The 21,091-nt window shown below is 42.3% G+C and overlaps 2 protein-coding genes across 4 annotated transcripts in view; one reads left to right on the top strand and one right to left on the bottom strand.

The window, feature by feature from the left end:
• The window catches only part of MAP3K15 (mitogen-activated protein kinase kinase kinase 15), a 131,949-nt gene extending 124,137 nt beyond the window's left edge, over positions 1-7,812 (top strand). The window contains exons 22-29 of one of the 2 annotated variants that reach the window (XM_003791887.3): positions 438-612; positions 1,453-1,638; positions 2,436-2,541; positions 3,433-3,658; positions 5,697-5,809; positions 6,833-6,948; positions 7,158-7,234; positions 7,712-7,812. In XM_003791887.3, coding sequence (XP_003791935.1) covers positions 438-612; positions 1,453-1,638; positions 2,436-2,541; positions 3,433-3,658; positions 5,697-5,809; positions 6,833-6,948; positions 7,158-7,234; positions 7,712-7,793 — 1,081 coding nt within the window. In that variant the 3' untranslated portion in view covers positions 7,794-7,812. The remainder of the gene's footprint in view (positions 1-437; positions 613-1,452; positions 1,639-2,435; positions 2,542-3,432; positions 3,659-5,696; positions 5,810-6,832; positions 6,949-7,157; positions 7,235-7,711) is intronic. The other variant, XM_023514327.1, reaches the window with a different exon arrangement.
• On the bottom strand, positions 7,775-21,053 carry PDHA1 (pyruvate dehydrogenase E1 alpha 1 subunit). 2 transcript variants are annotated; one of them, XM_023514328.1, is made up of 11 exons: positions 20,864-21,001; positions 15,973-16,032; positions 15,246-15,419; positions 14,334-14,460; positions 13,163-13,254; positions 11,904-11,996; positions 11,054-11,209; positions 10,843-10,914; positions 9,828-9,895; positions 9,090-9,198; positions 7,775-8,756 (listed from the first exon to the last, which is right to left on the bottom strand). In XM_023514328.1, exons 1-11 carry the CDS (start codon positions 20,933-20,935, stop codon positions 8,592-8,594), a joined length of 1,188 nt encoding a protein of 395 aa, XP_023370096.1. In that variant the 5' UTR covers positions 20,936-21,001; the 3' UTR covers positions 7,775-8,591. The 2 variants fall into 2 exon arrangements, with proteins under 2 accessions (XP_023370096.1, XP_003791981.2); XM_003791933.3 differs by having other exon boundaries at positions 8,482-8,756; positions 20,879-21,053.
• Between the last annotated feature and the right edge of the window lie 38 nt (positions 21,054-21,091).

The following is a 21,091-nucleotide window of genomic DNA, read 5'->3' as shown; positions in this document are numbered from 1 at the left end:
CCCCTTCCTTTCCCTTCCTTTCCCCCCTCCCCTTCTCCCCCCTTTACCCCTTCCCCTTCCTTCACCCTTCCCGTTCCTTCCCCCTCTCCCCTCCCTTTCCCCTCTCCCCTCCTTCCCCCTCACTCCCCTCTTTCCTCCTCTCCTCTACCCTCACCCCCTCCCTGCTTGTCCTCTCCTTTCCCTTCCCCCCTTACTTTCTCCCCCTGGGGGCCCTTCCCTCCCTTCCTTCTGCGGCACCAGTTCCCTGGTACCATGGGAGTTGGACACTACAGCTCTGTTCTTCCTGCAGTCTCATCTTCCTGAGAGGGGGACTGTGGGCACTGCAGGAACTACAACATTATAGCCACTCATAGCCCTCCCCCCTGTTCTAATATTGTACACTTACTGGAGACAGTGCTCCTGGACTTATGGGCTTTGTCACATGTGTCTGTCCCCAGTGTTCCAGATGAGAGCTTGGCTTCAGAAGACCAGAGCACGAACTTGTCCCCAGAGGACAGGGACCCAGGCCTCTTCCTGCTGTGCAAGGACAGCGAGCGTCGTGCCATCCTATATAAGATCCTTTGGGAGAAACAGAACCAGGTGGCTTCCTACCTGCAGGAGTGTGTGGCCCAGGTATGGGTGGGGGAGGCACCTGCTGGTCTCTCCCCATTAGCCAGATCCCAGTCCCCAAACAAGTCCCTATTGGGTTCCTGCTTGGTTCCTTGGTTCCTGCTACCCTGAAACATTTGGATAGTTACAGTGATCAGTGCAAGCATTTCCCAATGTACTTCCCATCCCCAACAAAACAAAAGAAAATACAAAGAAAAAAAAAACCTGCTGGCTTGAAACAGGAAATTTATAGACATCGGGGTGATTCCAGGCATTTGTGGGGCAGCCCTGCCCCCTGGTGGAAACCCAGACAGATGGCATGAGAGAGTGCAAAGGGCCTGGAGCCTTCTCTCCTGCCAAGCAGGGTTTGAGCCCTGGAATTAACTCTCAGCTGTAGGACACACTAGAGCTACCCTCAGAAGCTGGGAAAACAGCCACTTTAGGGAGACTGGTTATGTAGGAAAACATCTGAGTTTTAACTAGGACACAGTACTGGTAGACTGATCCTCCCTCCTTCATTGGAGGTGGGAAAGGTCCTTTTAGGAGGAAGCTGCTATTCCGCCCCCCGCCCCCCACCAGCTATGCCTCTGACAAGGTTCATTGATGGAGCCCTTACAAGGGGTTAAACAGAGGTGATACCATTTACAGAGGGGCTTGGGGTTGTGAGGGTGTGTGAAGGAGAAGGGGGCAGAAAACCCCGACAGGAAAGAGATAGAATTCCAGGAACAAGCAGAGACCCCTTTCTTCCCCGGGGAATCCACAGTTTCCTCAGCAAATGGACAATCTAGTTTCCCATGATACATTTTGAGTTTTCTATCCCTGTCTCTGACTCACTCAGTGAAAATGATGTGTGTGTCTCGTCAGAGTTCAAAAGAGCTGCATCTCTCAGTTGGCCACATCAAGCAAATAATTGGGATCCTGAGGGACTTCATCCGCTCCCCAGAGCACAGGGTGATGGCATCTACCATATCAAAGCTCAAGGTGGACCTGGACTTTGACAGTTCATCCATCAGCCAGATTCACCTGGTACTGTTTGGATTTCAGGATGCCGTAAGTAGTCCATCTGGCCCTAGAGGACATTCCAGACCACGGGATTCATTTACCACCACCTCCCATAGCCTGCTTATCTTCTCACTGTTAACACCTGAATCCAGAGTTTCTTCCTTCTAGATGAGTGCTTTTCAACCTTTTTTTTTTAAATCTCATGGCACACTTGAACCTATAGTTAAACGCTTAAATTATCTTGATCCAAAAGAAGAGTGAAGAAAAGAATATACTTATTGTGCTTTGAACTTCTTTTGAAAATAACTTAATCATCTTTTGAAAAGATTTTTTAAATTAATGATCTTTAGAAATTTTGTGGCACATGGGTTGAAAACCACTGTTCTAGATGCTGAGTACATAGGTATATCTGGGTGAATGGGCTGATTGCATTCGGACACAATGAGCACGAGTCTAGGATTTGGGAACATGTGGCATCTGCCAGCAGAGTAAGTGTGGGGTCTGCCAAAATAGATGGGAGTTCCTCCAGGCCTGAGGCCACATCTGTCCCAGGCCTCCCAAGCAGAGCCAGCTTGTCATTTCATAGGTCTCAATACGTGCTCATTGAGGAAGCAATGAAGAGGCCCAGTGAGGTTGACCTGACCACAGTAACTACCTTCTAGACCCCAGTGTGACTTAGAGGAAGATTCAGTTCAGAAGAAATTATGTCAGGCAGAACCCCCAGGGCAACATGGGCTGCCACTTTATTTCAGGAAGAGTAGAAGCAAAGTAGAAAAGTAAGAACTAGTATTTCTTAAAAATGCAGTGGACTAGAAATATGGATTGTTAAGATTTTTTTTTTTTAGGTAAGTAAAATTTTGAGGAACCACTTAATTAGGCCTCACTGGATGTTCGCAATGGACAATATCATTCGCCGAGCAGTGCAGGCTGCGGTCACCATTCTCATTCCAGGTAAGTGTAGTCAAGGTCACCTTCATGCTGTGGAAAAGAAAAGAAATACCCTCTGTATTCAAACATTGCTACTTTCTCTTAGCTATATACTTCCTTGCAGTGAATGCTGTCGCAGATCTCGGGCTAAGATTCTGTGATTCTAAGAACATCTCATGGTGCTAATTTACATGTTCCTACAGCATAATGAAGGTGATTGCACATGGGCTAAACTCATGATCCAGAAAGGGAGCACTGAGCCCCAAGGGCAAGGGCCTCCCATCCCCGGCGCCCACTTGAGTGTGCACGCTCAAGAATGCTTACTGGGTAGTTGACAATGTAGCGGCGCGGTTTCCTCTCTCAGAATCATCATGTGGTAGTCATAGCAATCTTTGGCTTTTGTAGACTTTTTGAAATGTTAGAGCAGCTTAATACTCAAGTTGATTTCTCCTCCTGTGGTGACTTTTCCCTGTGAGGGGAGGTTTGGAAACCATTTTGTAGCCATCACCGCTCCCCTTGCCCTTGGCCCCTTGCTGAGTGGTTTCTGCCTTTTCTCCTGGAAGTGCTCTAGCCCAGGTGCAGCCGCCAGGACAGGCTTAGGAAACCCCGGAACCAGAGTACTGTCCCGCTCCCAGCATGCGCCTTCTGTGGAAAAAGGGTCCAGGCCTGGTTGGAAGCCTAACTGTACCTGTTTAAAGCTGTCTCTGGCTAACTTAACATCTTTAAGCCTTGGTTTCTTCATCCTTAAGTGGGGTGATGATCTCTACACTGCAGAGACCGTCAGCAGTCCCCTGAAGGAGTGGCACATTGGCAGGATTGCCTTTCTCCTAGTTTGCTGCCACTAGGCATCAACTACACTGAGTCCCCACCTTGTTGAAACGCTATCTTGCTGCGATCATTTCTTTGATTTCACAGAGCTCCAAGCCCACTTTGAGCCTGTCTCTGAGACCGAAGAGGTGGAAAAGGACTTAAATGAGGTGGAAGAAGATTATCTCCCAGCAGCCCTGCCCGGTGGTGAAGCACACATCACCCATAGGGAGACCAGGCCCAGGTCAACAGTGGTCCAGGAGGCTCTGCCCCACCAGCGCCACCAGCAGCAACTGAACCTCCAACTAGGCCAGCTCAGACAGGAGACCAACAGGTGAGGACTTTCTGGGCCCTCCACCTGGGACAGGGGTGAGACAGTAACCTTGAACCAAGACAATTGGTTTGATTGTTGTATGCCTCACCCAGGACTTAGGAAAAAGCATCATCAATGAACCAGGCAAGGGCATATTCTCAGCTCAGAGAGGTATAGTGCCTTCCCTCAGGCTGCACAGAAATTAGCCATCCTAAAGGCAGCAGCAGCAGCATCTCTTAGTTCTTTCTTTGGCTCTTCACCAAGAGGGGGCCGCTAGCATGGTGTGTGGGTCCCATGGGTTCAGCAGTGGACGTCAGTAACTTGCCCCTACAGATGTAGCAGAGTTGGGTATTGGTTAACACTTCATCAGTGGATGTGTCCCATAAGCCTGACCCTGACAAAGTTAGCCCTCTTGCCATCAGTTCCTATGATCTGTCGGTCCTGAGGCAGACCTTAGTAGACAGACTTCCCAACCAGGAGACCCTGGCACCACCACGTTCCCCCAAGCACATTTATCTATTTTGTTCACATTCTGGTATATAGTAGGTGCTCAGTAAATATGTTCAGTGAATAAAATGATTTCCATTTGCTTTGGAGTATCACATTCATCACTGGGCTTTTAAAAATGTAATCCAAAGCTCTATCAAACTAGGTGGTGCTTGTTCCAGATGCTGCCTGCCACATGATCACTGGTAATGCGCATTACTATTTAATAGGAGATAAGATGCCAGGTACATATTTGGGTGACATTGTATCCACTCCCAGGGATCTCTCAAGTTCAATCTTAGGTAGATCTAATCATTTCTTTTTTTTAAAAGACCTGGAGTTTTAGTTAAATGATAATGGTGTCAAGATTTTGAAAGTTTTACGAACATGACAGTTGATAGCATTTCTTTAAAATTTCTCAAGATTTATACTCACCAAATTCATAAAATGGTATGTATGGCTTCAAAGGTTATTCCTTTCCACTGCTGAGGGTCATTCTGTTATTTTCCAGTCTCAATAGAACAAGGATTTAGCTAAACAGCAGCTTGCGTGCTAATGGAATGGCGGGCTCCTGCTCAGACTGCCTGGCCTTATGGTACAAGATGCCTTGGCTGAGTGGCAGTTGGGCAGAGCTGAAAGATGGCACCTGTTGGACAGAATGACGTTGCTGTCCCTATGAATCACAGTCCTGAGAGCCTTTTCCACTGGTTGGGCCCAGGCACAAGCTACAATTGTCTCTTCCACTTTTCACAAAAAGAGGACTTCTTGAGGCAGGTCTAGTTGAGTGGGAAAGGATTTCGTATTTGCTGAGTTGCTAGTGTTTTCTCTTTGCTGTCCTGCTGGGGCAGAAGTGTTTGCCTTTCCCCACCCCACTTTGCCTCCAGATGACCCAGGAGTACCTATGCTACACCAGAAGCAGGGGCTTCTGTCCTTTTGGTTTAGTTCCCACCTAACCATTAGGGAGACAAGTTTAAATAATCAGATCAAGTTATCTTTTGGCTCATGATACATTTTTGGAGACAAAACGTAGTCTATTGAAGTTGCTGTAACAAAATACCATAGACTGAGTGGCTTATAAACAACAGAACTTTATTTCTCATGGCTCTAGAGACTGGGAAGTCCAAGATCAAGGTGCCAGTAGATTTGTGTCTGGTGAGGGCCCACTCTGCTTCCTGGTTTATAGATGGCTGTCTTCACACTTTGTGTTCACATGGTGGAAGCGGTGAGGGAGTCTCTGGGGTCTCTTTTCATCAAAGCATTAATCTCATCTGACGTCCCCATCGTCTCAATACCCTCATTTTGGGTAGTGAAGATTTTGACATAATGTTGGCGGGACACAAAGTCCATTGCAAAGATATACCCAAGCACTGGTCTTTGTTGTTGATGGGAGGAAAAACACAAGGAATGTTCTCCTATACACAGAACTCTGAAGAAAACACATTTGCTTCCCTTTTTAGGCTGACTGTTGGGCTTGTGCTAGTTTTCTTTCTTGAATGTGCAACAGATGTTTGAGTTAAACTGAATGGTGTTAAGCTCTCTCTAGATGATAGCTTTTTTTTTTTTTTTTAATCAGACTTTTGGAACATTTAGTTCAAAAAGAAAAAGAATACCAGAATCTTCTACGGCAAACTCTAGAACAGAAAACTCAAGAATTACATCACCTTCAGTTACAATTCAAATCTAATGGTGAGTCAGATTCCACTTTCTCTAATGTAAGTGTGTTTGTGTATGAGAGAGGCTATTTAAATTCTGGCGAATATTGTAGTCAGCTTTGAAGAAAAAGTTGAGGCTTATCTTCTACTAAACCAGGACGCTAGTAGATTCTGGAGCATTAAATAATAAAAAGGAACTACTGACACATTCAACTTTGAGGAGTTGCAAACATGGTATGCTATGTTAAGTGAAAGAGCCAGATTCAAAGGCTACATACCATGATTATGGAAAAGGCAAAACTATTGGGACAGGGAGGGCAGGGAACCAATTACAAAGGACACACAAGGGTTTCTGGGAGTGATGGCAATTTCTGTATCTCGGTTTTGGTGGTGGTTATGCAACTGTGTCTAATTTCACAGAACAGTGTCTGATTTACTGCAGAAATTATAACTTAGTAAACCTGACTTAGTCATCTTGTGCCACTCAGAAAAAAGCTATAAAGTTACCTCTTGGAATGTGGAGTAGATAAGCTCTGATGTAAAATCTCAGTACTATAACCTATTTCTTCACGTGATTTCCAGTGCAGGTAGGGATATGATTCTTAATAAAGATAGGAATAAGAGATTGGGAGCAGTGGCTCATGCCTGCAATCTCAGCACTCTAACATGTGGATCAATTGAGCTCACAAGTTCAAGAGCAGCCTGAGTGAAACCCCGTCCCTACTAAAAACAAAAACTAGCCGGGTATTGTGGTAGGAAGCTAAGGCAAGAGAATCGCTTGAGCTCAAGAGTTTGAGGTTGCTGGGAGCTATGATGCCATAGGATTATACCCAAGGTGACAAGAGTGAGACAGGAATAAGCTTTTAAAGTGACAGAAATAATAAGGAAGGATAATTCTACTATCTGGAAGGTAAATCTAAGAATTAGGAATAGTATGTTATTAGAGCAGCTGATATAGGTTTAATTCACCTTTTCATATCACATTTACATTCTAGAATAGTTTATTAATCCAACTTGTTACTTTTGAAGTCTTATAGGGGAGACATTGATATACTAGAAAACAACTTCCTCATTATTGCAGAGAACCCAGCACCCCACCATGGGCAGAGAATGGATAAAGAGCTCATAGACTGGCTGCAGATGCAAGGAGCGGATACAAATACAATTGAAAAGGTAACTGTATAACCAATAAGACGACCCTTGCGCTATGGTTAACACATTAACTGCCATGTGAGTTGTATTTAACTTATGCCCGTTTGGAGCCCAGGGCCTCATGAAGTATATATAAATCCTACGTCTCTTGACCTAATACAACACTAGGGCCCCAAGGAAAAAATTAAGTGGCAGTCACTTAGCTTCTATGTATTTGATCTTTGTTTCAGATTGTCAAAGAGGGTTATACACTTTCTAATATTCTTAATGATATCACTAAAGAAGATCTCAGATACCTTCAACTAAGGTAAGTACCTCAAAACAGCTTTGTGTAAGAGAACATTATTTTTGCTTCTTATAGGTAAACTTGCTTTAAAATAAAATAGAAACAAAAGGGTTGGCTGTCCTTCCAAACTCTAGGATTCTGCTAGGTACAAGTCAGGGAAAAAGCTGAGGTGTAGTAACCCTCTGAAGGCCAGAAAGACAGGGAAGAGTTGGTTAGAAGTGCCAGTAGATGCTAAACCCCCGCCCCCTTTCTTTAAACTGCATTCTCCTTCCTGTGTCACTTGAAATAGTCCTTGAGAGGTATGTTTATCTCAGGCCATGACCTACCACTGCTGTCCCCTCCATGCATAAAGACAACATTATTATTACACCAAGGACTGCATTTTGGCAAATCTAAATTATATAACTTTTACCTTAAGGACTCCTAAAGAAGTATTTTATGGTGTTGGTTTGAAGATTTCTTCTGACTCTAAAGACAACTCTTTTCTTTGTTTCATAGTGGTGGTCTCCTCTGTAGGCTCTGGAATGCAGTCTCCCACTACAGAAGAAGGGCTCAGGAGTCCTCAGCAACCAAAGATTAGGTTTAATGACAATCAGCTCAGCCAGGGCACAGAGTGGGCAAATATGCTACATCGATTATTAAAGCTTCTGTAACATACATTCTGCTTTGTTACACACAAAACCACTATTGTTCAATTAACAATTCAAGAACTTGAAGTTTTTAAAAATGTCTTTTCTTTAAACATAGAACTTTATATGAGAATAGCCTTAGCATAGTAGTAGTGAATTAAAATTCATTTCTAAGTATTTCCTTTGCTGAAAAATCAATACACCCTCCATAGAAAAATGACAGACAATGGGAATCACTATTTCAGATAAACCTGAGAAAGAAAATTGATACACTTGTGCCTTGTATTTAATTATGAAGCAGTCTTATTTAAAAATGGAATTGTCCTACCACCCCTGCCTGGATATAATAAATATTGTCTTGGTATGGAGAAATGATGGTCAGTGCGAGCAGGGTACGATCACAGTATGCCTCTGGGAGGGGCCCAGCAACAATGCCATGGGCAAATGCTCTCCTTCCAAAAAAACAGGAACTGGCATACAAGGAATTCAATATATGTTGAAAGAATAGTTCTGATATAATCTTTATAATACTCATACTAAATACTTAAGCACTCTATAACAGCTTTTAATGCCACAATGTACAAACTGCATGCAATCGCTATCTCTCTAATTTAGTCTACACATTAAGACTTTCAGGTTCTGGGTTTATCTTCCTCCTTAACCAAGTTGAGAATACACAGAGTTCCTGAGAGCTGCTATCTAAATGCCCACTGCAGGTACACCCCTGCCCCATTCTATGTGGTGTCTCCTTAACTGACTGACTTAAACTTGATCCACTGATTGGCACCACGAACTTCAAAAGGTGGGTTGCTGCTGTAGATGTGGTAGCCTAATTCCTCCAAAGGCGGCTCAGGATCAGCTGTAGCAAACTGAGCGGCATCCTCAATTTCTTTCCTCACTTCAACATCAATTTCCTAAAAATCAGATGACAGTACAAGAGCATTTTAAATGAATAGCACGAGGTCCCTAGCTGGTACCTAAGCTGCTGCAGTTGACAGTGACTCTTGCACTTGAAGTACTAGTAAGTGCCTAATCTTTCCTATTTATTCAGGGAGCTCACTGCCCCTTAAAAGGTAAGAGTAACACTGCAATCTTGAGTAGAGGATCAGAAAGGAATAGCTCTGAGATTTCAGAATTATGACCCAGTACATCACTTTCTGGGCTTGGACACACCTTTTAGTCAGTTGGGGGGAGGGAACTGCCCAGAAAGGAGAACCAATCTTCAAAACCATCAAGAACAACTTTACCTTTAATTCTTCAACACTTGCAAGATTGTTGTTCACCATCCTATCCTTGAGAAGCATAATAGGGTCACTCTTACTTCTTACTTCCTGAATTTCTTCACGTGTACGGTAACTATGGGGCGGGGGGAAGACATAATAGACTGTTAAGAACAGTTCCAGTGGAGCAAAGACAGATAACATAAGGCCAGGCTGAGGTAAAATACGGGAAGTATGTTTCTGAAAAAGCAGCACATCAATCCAGGATTCTACATCACCATGGGAGTGGCAGTTTATACGTTCCTATAGAAAATTGAACTTGTTTCAGTTGTAACTGTGTCAAACTCGGGATGCCAGAGTTATTAAGTGAAAAAGTTAAACTCATACCTTCCTAGCTTTTTTGATTGATGTAGTTCAATTTATTGACTCCCCAGTTAGCCTTGCTCCATACCAGACAGATTCTCTTCAGGTGGAGTATAACATGCATGAATTTGGTGTAATGCCTGCAAAAGCTAAATGTCTCTCCTCTACCATAAGACCTGTGTCATGAAACAATTTTCCTTTGCAATTAAGCTAATGTAATGCTCTGCACACTGCAGGGATTTTCAGAATGCTTTCTATATTGGAACCAGTTTATTAGGAGAAACTGCTTTCAGACTAAGACTCAATTACTCGATGCCAACAAAACTAAATGAATGAAGTAAACTAGCATAAATGTGTTGCTTTTTACTCTGGAAACCACACTCAGAGTCCCCATGGCTGTACCTGACTCCAGGATCACTCATGCTGTGTCCATGGTAACGGTAAGTCTGCAGCTCCATCAGGATGGGCCCCTAAAACAGAACCCATAGATGGTAAGACGATGGGAACACCATGCCAACAATCCATGGCCTCAAAGGCAGACACTTACAGCATCTCCTGTATTCGTAAGTTATCTGTTCTCATTTCTAATATCTATTTATTGCATGTTTCATCCAGAGCTTGCTAGTGTGTCACACACCTGTCATTTCAGTCCTTACTCTGGTTTCCTCTTGTTAGGTATGGCTACATTTCCCTCATTACTGGCCACATCTGATGTGTACTACTACCCAAACGGACAGGATATGATGCTGAAAGGCAAACTGAGTACCTTCTGGGCTGTGAAGCACTGAAATAACAAGATTGCATACTTTTACCATACTGTTCAGTTTGTAGAATACCCATTATATAAGCAAAGCTCTGTGCTGGGCGTAATGGGAATCCCCACTCTTTTCATTCAAGGGGCTTAGGGTTAATACGGGTGGGGAGGAGAAGACAAATAATTAACCAAACTACAAGGCCCAATAGATTGTCATGCTAAAAACACTAATGGGGGAAAAGTGAAATGTTTTCCAGAGGTGAGCTACCACGACCACACTATTCATAAAGGAACCCCATTCCCTGGACTCTGCTTCTATGGAGCACACCTCCAGCAGCAGCTGGGCCTCTAGGAAGCATTCTTTTAACTTTTTGAGACAGAGTCTCACTTTGTCACCTTGGTAGAGTGCTGTGGCGTCGCTGCTAACTCTTGGGCTCCTGTGATTCTCGTTTCGGCCCCCTGAGTAGCTGGGACAATAGGGACCCACCACAATGCATTGAGGCAGGGTCTCACATCTGTAAGCTCAGGCAATGCACCCACCTCGGCTTCCCAGAGTGCTAGGATTATAGGTGTAAGCCACCACGCCTAGCCTGTATTCTTTTAATGTTGACAGAGAAATGTCATCTGAAATTTTTTGGCCCAAGAGAAAACCTTTAGTCTTACCTTCCCAGATCTACAATAAGCAGCTGCAAACCTTGTTGCCTCCCTGACACACAGGATATCCATCCCATCTACCTGTTAAGAAACGTAGAAGGGGAAGAGTGTAAACCAAACTATCCAATACCATTAAACTCTCAGTTTTAAGATTCTCAAGGGCCTGCACAAAAGCACCTGGCTGAGAGTGTGGCCCTGGATCTACTACAGGTGTCCTTACCCTCAGCCCAGGAATGAAATCGCCTCTCTTATAGTAATCAGTGCTGGCCGCTGCTCTCTCAACAGACGTCCCCATCCCATAGCGGTTATTTTCACAGATGAAAATGCAAGGCAATTTCCACAATGCTGCCATGTTGTAAGCTTCGAATATCTGACCCTGGAAATATTTACAAAAACTTCAAGTGGTTTCATATGTCTGTAATAGCTGTTGCTCTACCTGGCACCAAAAGCTGCTATGAAAGCTGAAAAGCCTCATCTTCTCAAACCAAGTTTTAAAGGAATGTGGCAGGAAGAAACAGCAGGCATCACTAAGTCTTGCAATTAAGGTGTTTCTTGGGGGCTGCTCTACTATTAGAGAATACACTGGGGGAAGAAGCAGCATGTAAAAATCTGTGGCTACCTACTCTTATGCTTATTTTAAATCAAGCCTCCTAGATAGCTAGAGTGAATCAGCACCCAGAACAGGGCTTCACAGAGTGCTGGCCACAGGCTGAGGATTATCTGGACCATGATAGGAGAAGCACAGGAACCAATTCAGACACTAGTATAGGAATTTGACATTGCCCTGGCTGGCATCTAAGACAGTCTCTATGTTACAGGACTGGTTTGCCATAGGTTGGGGAGGTGTCCTTTGCCACACCAGGGCATTTGTCAAGCACTGATGTGGAGCCAAGGTGAGTGCTTTCATGAGAATGTGCTCTTGTAAAACAACACGGAGAGGGAAATGTCTAAACTGGCCAAAAAAACATATTTTAGCTTGCCATGTAAGTTTCTATTTCAACTAATACTACAACTCTAAAAACACTTTAGAAATAAAACTATAATCAGAATGTTGAGAGACACATACTCACCTGGTTAGCAGCACCATCACCATATAAAGTCAGACAGACCTCATCTTTTCCATTATACTTACAGGCCAAGGCAATCCCAGCTCCCAGGGGCACCTAACATTAAGGATGACCAAGAAAGGAACCATAGAAATCCATGAGGAGAGATAAAAATGTTCTAAGTTAACTCCTGGCTAATATTTAGGACCGAAATTATACTGTCACTACAAATTCTCCCTATCCCAGCCCTATCTCTGTGTACCCCACTCCCAACATTTTCAATAAACAGGTAAAGTAACAAAACACTGTATTCTATTTCAACCAGTAAAGCAATAACATTTCTGTGCTGAAAGATTCAACCACTAATCCTAAAATTAAAAAAAAAAATGAAACCTAGGTTTTTATAACAAGTACATAATAGAGGGCAGTGCCTGTGGCTCAAGGAGTAGGGCACTGGCCCCATATATTGGAGGTGGCAGGTTCAAACCCAGCCAAAAACTGTAAAAAAATTTTAAAAGTACATAATGGAATTTTAATATATTGGAAAGGAAAGAAGTCTAGATATAATTTTATACTGTTAAGGCCGCTCTGGATTGTCACTAGGCCCCTGATCACCCCCCCCCTTCTAGTTTGGCACCAGCGTCAGCACTGCCTGTAAGCAGGGAGAGCTAGAGGAAATGCGATGAAGCAATAATAAACTGAAATGTAAATAAAGCAGGAAAGCTGTAGCTCTACTGCTAGAGGCTCTTGCTTACTTAGACATAGCAAACATTAAAAGCAAAAATTTTAAATCATCTATTCTTCTTACTAACTGCTCAAACGGTAGGGTATAAAGCAATGGGTCTTTAAAAGCAAATCAAGACCCTAAAGTACAGTCATGCACCACTTAACAACAGGCTACATTCCCTGAAATGCATTTCATCCTGTGCAAACATCATAGAGTGTACTTGCCCAAACCTGGATGGTGACCCGCTATACCCCTGCACAGCATGGCACTCTATTGAATGCTACAGGCAATCATAACATTGTAGTATTTGTGTACAAAACATAAAGGCAATGTTGCACTTTGACAACATTACTAGGAAATAGGAATTTTTCATCTCCATTATAATCGCATGGGACCACCATCATATATGTAGTTCATCACTGGCTAAAAGGTTATTATACAGCACATGAATGTACTGAAATCCTTCAAAGAGAGGTTCTCTGGGGGTGTGATAGATTTGACCCCGGCCCATGTCTTTAAAAACTAAGGACAAGTGTGATCCTCATTCTCCACCTACCTGGGCTCCGACGATGCCATTGCCACCATAGAAGTTCTTGGCATACATATGCATCGATCCTCCTTTCCCTTTAGCACAACCTCCTTTTCGTCCTGGAAACGGCAGAACACATCCACATGCCTCAAAAACCAAATATACAAAGCAAACCAAACCCCACCCCAAGTATTTACTTGAAGGCTCAGAGCCCAATTCAATTGTCTAAGCATCTGCCCCTCTATATAAACCTATGTTTCTTCTTTACTCCCTGTCCTCCTATGAGGAAGGTCAGACTAGTACCATGTCCTTAACCTTTCCAACCTTCTAAATCACTTAGTTACATTCAGATGTTAGCAAAAGTCCAAATGGTATCCTGGACTTTTTTTCACAGTCTCAAACATCTTCCAGCTCATACATTAAATTGATCCTTGAACAACACAGGTTTGAACTGAATGGGTCCACTTATACTCACAATTTTTTCAACCAAAGAGAAAATAGTGTTCTCAAATGCAAAACCCACAGACTCTGCTGGGCCAACTGTGAGACTCGAGTATGCATGGATCTAGGTATACACAGGGGTCCTGGAACCAACCCTCAACTATATCAAGATTCTTAGAATTTATAACATACCATGGAGTGCTTCAACCTCACTTAACTTTCTATGCCTGCTAGATTTCTGTTGGCATACTAGAGCAATAATAAACCCTATTCTAATTTTATAGCACTAACTTTTTTTTTTGAGACAGAGTCTCACTGTGTCACCCTGGGTAAAGTGCTATGGTGTCACAGCTCACAGCAACCTCAAACTCCTGGGCCCAAATGACTCTCCTGCCTCAGCCTCCCAAGTAGCTGGGACTATAGGTGCGTGCCACTAAGCCCGGCTATTTTTTGGTTGTAGTTGTCATTCTTGTTTAGCAGGCCCAGGCCAGGCGCATACTCGCCAGCTTCGGTGTACATGGCCGGAACCTTACTCACTGAGCTACAGGCACCAAGCTGGCAGCATCGTTTTTTTTTTTTTTTTTTTTTTAAACCATTACCCAAGGGATCAGATGACTTCACACACAGTCAGTTGAGACAGGGTTTAAAAAAAACTTAAAACCTTTTAACATATTAATGCATAATGGTTAGCATCTTAATGGGAGACATTTAAAGACTTAATTCAGTTATTTCCCTTTTATGCAAATCAGCAACAAACCTGTGAGCTCTGCAAGAATTTCTCGGACAGAAAGGCCCCGAGTGAAGGTAAAGCCATGAGCCCGATAGGCTGTGATGAGATGGTCTGTGGGATTTATGCCAGCCTCCAGGCCCACACAGCAAGCTTCCTATGTCAGAAGAAGAAATCATGAAGCAGTATGATACATGTTTCTGAATAAAAAGGTTTCCTAGACTGCTATAAAATATTTGAGCTAGCAGAATTCATCATTAATAACCAGAGAAAAGTGACTATTTTCCATCAAAAAACAGAGAGGAAGGTAAGGCCCATAGCTGAAGCTATGAATTGGCAACCCATAGTTGTGCTGTTTCCTTTGTCCTCATGGTGATTAAAAAAAAAAAAAAAATCCTGAATTAGTTGTCAACATTAAAACAATTGGGGAACTGTCACATGAAAGACAAGACTTCAGTCTTTTGGAGAGACAAAAAAGGGGAAACCAACTGGCTGGACCAAGTCAGAGTCTTTTCTGGGTGAGGCAAGCTCACCCCAGATCACCATCATTCCCTGTCACCATCCTCTATATTCATACACCTCGCCTCCTTCACTCATTTTACCTGCCTGGCCCCTGCATGCATTTGAAACTGTAGCCCTTGACTTAAACCCACAAAACAGAAAACAAAATAATCCTTTCCCCTCAAATTGTATATAGTATAAGTTGATCAAAATGCCAGAAAGTTTTAAAATAGTAAAATTCTAAGAATAAGTGCAGGACATTGGCAATATCACGTGTGAATGAGTTCTTTAGCCTAACCTTCATAGCAGGCATCCTAATTTTTAATTCTAAAATACTAGCCTGAAACCTTTCTAACGCATGAGGCAAGGTAAAGGCCAATAAATATAAGCCAATTTTTAAATATCTAAATAACACAGTTTTATTACAAACCTACCACTCACCTGACCATCACACAAGTGACAGAAACCACGAATAATTTTCTGTTTATACAGCTGATCTGCTTTTAACTCCATTCGACGCACAGTCTGCATCATCCTATAGTATTTGAGCCCATCCTCTCTGGTGAGCACTGTTGTGACAGGAGGACCCTCTTCCAGCCGGTGAAGATCACATTTCTGAAATGGAACAAGGCAGTCATCCTTGATTTACTGCATTGCAAATACCACCCACTCACTCTAATTCCATCAGAAATATTACTGCACTCAAAAAATGGCAAAGGAACACAACAGAAACACTTCCTATTGCTTCTGATTCCTTAAGTCTATAAACTCTACCATGCAATGGGATGAGGTTTAGAGGGAAGGAAATCTAAGATAATTTTCACCAAAAACCCCTAAAAGTCACCTGAGTTATAGGTTGAAAGATGAACTTTTAAAGAAACATCTAAGAATCTTATTCAAATGTTTCACTGAATCATATTCTAGAATTTAAAGTAACTTTTTATTTCTTTTAGCTTCTTGTTCCTCTCCCCCCTGCAAAATACCAGCAAGCTGCTAAGAATAATAAATTCTAATTTTTGCTAAATTTCTCTAAACCTTTGATCCTGGAGTATCTAGAAGAAAATGATTTTTAAAAAAGCATAAATAGCAAAATGTTCTATTCTAAAGGTATTATCATACATCAGAGTGTACCTGTGGAAAAACTATAACAAAGTAAACCAGTTCTTACCTTAATTTCAAATGTAGCATCATTTGCAAAATTACGGGATGCCACCAGCACTCTGCTTGCCTTGAAAGACATATATAAGTAAATCAGTACGTTTTTATTGTCAGTCATTGTATAGTCATTATTATTATTAAATAGGTGTCAGGATGCAGTTATGGAACTTTAGTAAGCCCCAACATATTCATAGGCTTCTCCATTCTGTTCACTATGCTGGTATCTTGTCATGCAAAAAAATCCATGCTATAGCCAATGAAACACGATCACACTTCCATCTGAAGGCAAACAGCATAAAGAGAAAGGGGGCAAGAACCAAATCTGTCCACTTAGTCATTTTGTTTTCAAAGAAATTATAATGAGGATGAAATAAATAGCTAAATTAAAGAGACTAGATAATCTGTGAGCTTTGTTTACTTAGGTTATTCTTAGTCACAACCAGATACGATTTATTTTGAACAAGCCAAAGGTTCACTTTCAAAATTATACTCCATGGCGTACATTCTGGCAGGACACAACTGCCACAGGGACCTTACCTAACAAATGAAAACACTGTAACCTAATTGGTTTGTAACCTCATAATAATCTGAAATTTTTTTTAAATAAAATACACAAAAAAATTATACTTCAAATAAAACTATGACTTAATCCCTATTCCAGGCAAACTTTACTTTTCTATGAAATGGCTCTGTAAGAAAAAATATTTTAAGCTACTTTAAATATGAGATAAATATACTAGTTGAGACATACAAGATAAAAGATATTTAGCACTCTTTGACTTAAAAACAATGGACTTGAGCTGGCTGTTTTATAATTTTATAATCTGAATATCCTAATCTTAGGTAGGCTCTTCCTAAAGCCCAGTAGGGAGAAATGTTCTCTATGACAGTGTCCTCCCTTGATGTTTGGGTGGTTGTCACTGCTTGGGGTTAAAAAGCTGGGGGACGTGCATTCCTTTCCACTCTTACAATTGAATATACATGCCTACAACAAAAGTACTCTACATGACGGCTAAGGTCCAAGTTAGACCATGAAATTTAACCAATTAGTATTGCAACCACTTTCTGCCACACTTTCACACATTGCCAAATAAACCAATGTGATCTCTTTTCATGGAGACCTGAAGCACATTCATCAGAGACCATAAAAAGCACCTTTAATGTGTTCATACAGCATATTACTTTACCACCCAACTTCTACCGGACTTGATCTTGATGAGAAGAATTAAAACTGACCTGCCATTGTGTACACACCAATAGGCAGAAAACTAATTACTTATCTTTTAACTCATCAATATGCCTTGAACTGAAAAAGTTAACAAAGACCATGACACTGCTAAAGGAAAAGGCTTAAATACTAGAAATGTTTCAGTTAAGTTAGAGGTAGAGAGAGTCCACCCTGTACATGTATATCTCAGAAAAAGGTAAGAAAATTTAGGAATTTGTGAAGAAGCAAAGCTGAGAGGGGTGAGATAGCAAACAAAATGTTTGGTAAAGAAACAGACTTATTACTTTTGGCAGTCAACAGATTACACTGTAGGACCACAAATAGTTACTAGATTGCAAAATAGATGTCCAAATACAACTGTAGCAACCACGGTCCAGCCAGGAAACAGTAACAGAGAAAAGATACATTCTTTCTAGTCCTAAAGTTAAAACAAGTAAAAATGATAATGCTTTATAACAAAGAACAGGACGGTAAAGGCAAAGATTATGACTTTCAGAGAGCTACTTAGATACTTCCCCTGCTTCATTACTATGAATATCAAAAATAAAAACCATGACATAATGAGTGAAATGAACAAAATTAAAGCTAAAAGTTGTGTCAGAAAGACATCATAATTTTTGAGCATGGGATTGTTGAAAATTCAATTGCTTTGCAGACCCATAGGAAGATCCTCTGTTAAAAATGGGATTCCTGAACTCTGGGAGGCGGAGGTGGGTGGATTGTCTGATGAGTTCACAGGTTCAAGACCAACCTGAGCAAGAGCAAGACCCCCACCTCTAAAAATAGCTGGGTGTTGGGGCAGGCGCCTGTAGTCCCACCTACTCAGGAGGCTGAGGCAAGAGAATCACTTGAGCCCAAGAATTTGAGGTTGCTGTGAGCTATGACACAACAGCACTCTACTGAGGGTGACAAAGTAAGACTCTGTCTTTAAAAGAGAGAGAGATTCCTCTTTTACAGAGCCCATGAGCAGCCCATTCAACTTTTGAAAACTAAAACTTTAAATTCCTAAATACATAGGAACTACTCATGTGAAAGAGGAAAAATATTTCAAAAATTCCAGATTGTATCATTATGAATTAAAAATTGTACCTACTACTTATAAAGCCAAAAAGAATACTGGTAATAAAGATCTCACAAAAGGAGCCACAACAGAAATATATAAACAATAAGACAAAGAATACATTTTTTCAATACAATTCAGTCTTCTTCTGTGAAGTAAGAATTTTGAAAACTATAAACCTCATTCAAAAGTGAAATCACAATCTTGTAATTCTTTTCAAAGTTTCACACCAAACACTTAGATAAAACAATGGCAATCTTTAAGCTGAGACAAATCTCTATACCTCCCTAGTTTTAAAATAAGAGAATGAAAAATGAAAAGAGGAAAAAAACACACAGAAGAAGAGATCTGGGAGGTAAACTAAGGGGATTAACCTCAAGCAGAAGTGTCACAGCCATCAGACTATCTGCATAACCTTTCTCCCTCCCCTCACGGATGCTATGACTCCAGTTATACAAGTCTGCCTGATTTGGGCAAGTCACTGCTTACTCTTCACTATTCTGGTTTTTTTTGGAAAGGCTTATACACAGAATTATCTTTTTACATGTATAATATAAACAATAAAAACTACTATATTTTGTGTTATTTATATTTAAGCAAAAGCCATCTATAAGTATGAAGAATTACAAAACATAAAAAAGAGCTGACATCTTAAGACTTCATTACTCCATGCTTTACAAAGATAAAGGCAAAACTTTTAGTCCTACCTCTAGAAGCTTCAGGAATGGCTCCTAATTAATCAACTCACAAATGGAGTCACACAGAAAACTTCTACTTATCTGAAAAGTTTACACCACTAAACGGGAAGATAACCCAAGTGACTTCAACTCTGGAACTTAATTTTCTTCCTACTGTAAGGTGGGGAAAAGGAACCCTACAGCTGAATATAGGAAACGATAAATCTGACTTTCAAAGGAAATAAGAAACCTACATTAAGTATCTAACAATAAAGATTTAAGGATACTTCCAAGCCCTTAAATTCTGGTTCAGCCCCAAAGGAGATAACATTGTTTAAAAGCAGACATTTTGGTAGAAAGGTCTGATATTTAACAATGTGTTTAGTTTCAAACCCCAATTCAACTTCTTGAAACTTTCTAGTTTGATTTCAGTAGTATCGTAAAAAATATTTTTCATTTCCACTGAGAAAGTGCAAGGCTTCAATAACAAAAATATTTGTTTTCGCTTCTAATCACTGTCTAATTTCCAGGCTATAAGCAAACTCCACCTTCAGCTAACTCCTGCAAGCAACTCTGGAAAACATGTTTCTATTAATTATATTCAACTAAAAACTAATGTTGTGGGGATTAAATAAGCCCAAGCATGTGAGGTATCTAGCCTAGCACCTGAAACATATTAAGAAGCCAGTAAATGTTGGGCACGGCACACATGCAACATGCTTCTCCCTCAGGCAACTCCAGTTACAATTTAAATGGTAACATCTGATTAATCAAATTGTGTTTTGCCATTTTTTTAGTCAATAGGATTCCTAGAGGGGTACACTTCTACCTTCTGGCACTCTCTGCCCAAGGTACAGAGAGTTGCATCATCCAATCCTGGGGGAATTACTAAAGCCAGAATTACAAGTCAAAGCCTGGCGGCAGTTACCCCAAGTAACACTACCCCCACTGTGCCTACATGTCACACACAAAGCTAGAAGCCCAGGTGCTAGGATCATCTAAACAACACGGAGCTAACCTCCTACCCCACCCTTTCAAGCATCCACGCTGTTCTCTCCCGCTATTTTCACCCAAAAATGGGGGGGGGGGGGCAGTTTCTACTTGACAGCTCTTGAATTGGCTGCCAAGAAAACCTCAGATCTAGATGGAATTAGTTCTGAGGAGCCTGACCCTGTGTGAACCCTCCTCAGAGCCGAGCACACAAATGAACAGCCAAAGGGGGCACCCAGCAAAAAACCACACTCAACACACATAGCACCTGCTACGTGCCAGGCGCTGTTCAGACGCTGTCACTCGCCGAAAACCTCATGACAACACACGAGGTAGGTACTCGTATTGCCCCCATTTAGAGATAAGAAAATTGGGTTTGGGAACATTCAAACAAACAAAAAAAAAAAAAAAAAAAACAAGGGCCCAAGGTCACAGGGCTTACTAAATGGAGGTGTATGAGCCGAGCCGCTCAGTCTCTGGATTCCAGGCTTTTTTACTACCGCGTAGCACAAGGCCGCTCCGGCAATCAAAATTACGTTATGAGGTTTTGAAACGGGTAGGGTCAATTGGGACTCGAAGGAGCCCAAGTTCCCCTTTCCATGTCGTCCAAGCAAACTGGCACTTCTTGAGCACCCCTACTCGCCTGGCGCTGAGTGGGGACTGAGATGGGGTGGCGGGGGTGTCCGCGTGGACCTTAGAGAGATCCTCTTAGGGAAATCTACCTCCTCCCAAGTGGGCACTAGTGAACCAGGAGGCCGCTCCACACCGCTTCCCCCGCAGCCCGCAACGGAATAGATGGTGTGGAGGCAACAGAAAGGCCCTCAGCTCCCCTCGCACCCTGCCCCCCGCGCTAGGCCCCAGGCGGCGTCCAGCAGCGCGCTCGGAGGCCCGGGCCCCCCCTCCCTTGCCCTTCTTCAGCCCCGCCTCGGTCCCGTTTGTGCCCCACCCCGGGCTGCCTCACTGGCTTCTGTGCAGCTCCGGACAACACGCGGGAGACAGCAGCGAGCATCTTCCTCATGGGGTGCAGGCAATGGCACCAGCAGCGACTCTCAACCGCCCACAACGCACTGTGCGCCCGGGGGTCCCAAAGTCTCCCGAAGTCTCCTTCAGGTGTCCGGAGCAATTGCCACGCCTTAGTCGCAGGGCGACGTGATGGAGTCGTGGAAACGTCATG

The sequence above is a fragment of the Otolemur garnettii genome, unplaced genomic scaffold, assembly GCF_000181295.1.
Source record: "Otolemur garnettii isolate 467f Iridium unplaced genomic scaffold, OtoGar3 scaffold00051, whole genome shotgun sequence".
Lineage (NCBI taxonomy): Eukaryota > Metazoa > Chordata > Mammalia > Primates > Galagidae > Otolemur > Otolemur garnettii.
Note: the sequence above shows the minus strand (reverse complement) of the source record. Positions and strands in the feature narration are given on the sequence as shown.

What these genes read in the sequence shown, in the direction of transcription:
- PDHA1 (XM_023514328.1), bottom strand. Translation starts at nt 20,935, where the DNA reads ATGAGGAAGATGCTCGCTGCTGTCTCCCGCGTGTTGTCCGGAGCTGCA. An exon ending in AGCCAGTGAGGCAGCCCGGG is followed by an intron (nt 16,033 to 20,863) that starts GTGGGGCACAAA and finishes ATGTCTTTCAAG; the next exon opens with GCAAGCAGAGTGCTGGTGGC. An exon ending in ATTTCATTCCTGGGCTGAGG is followed by an intron (nt 10,915 to 11,053) that starts GTAAGGACACCT and finishes GTTTCTTAACAG; the next exon opens with GTAGATGGGATGGATATCCT.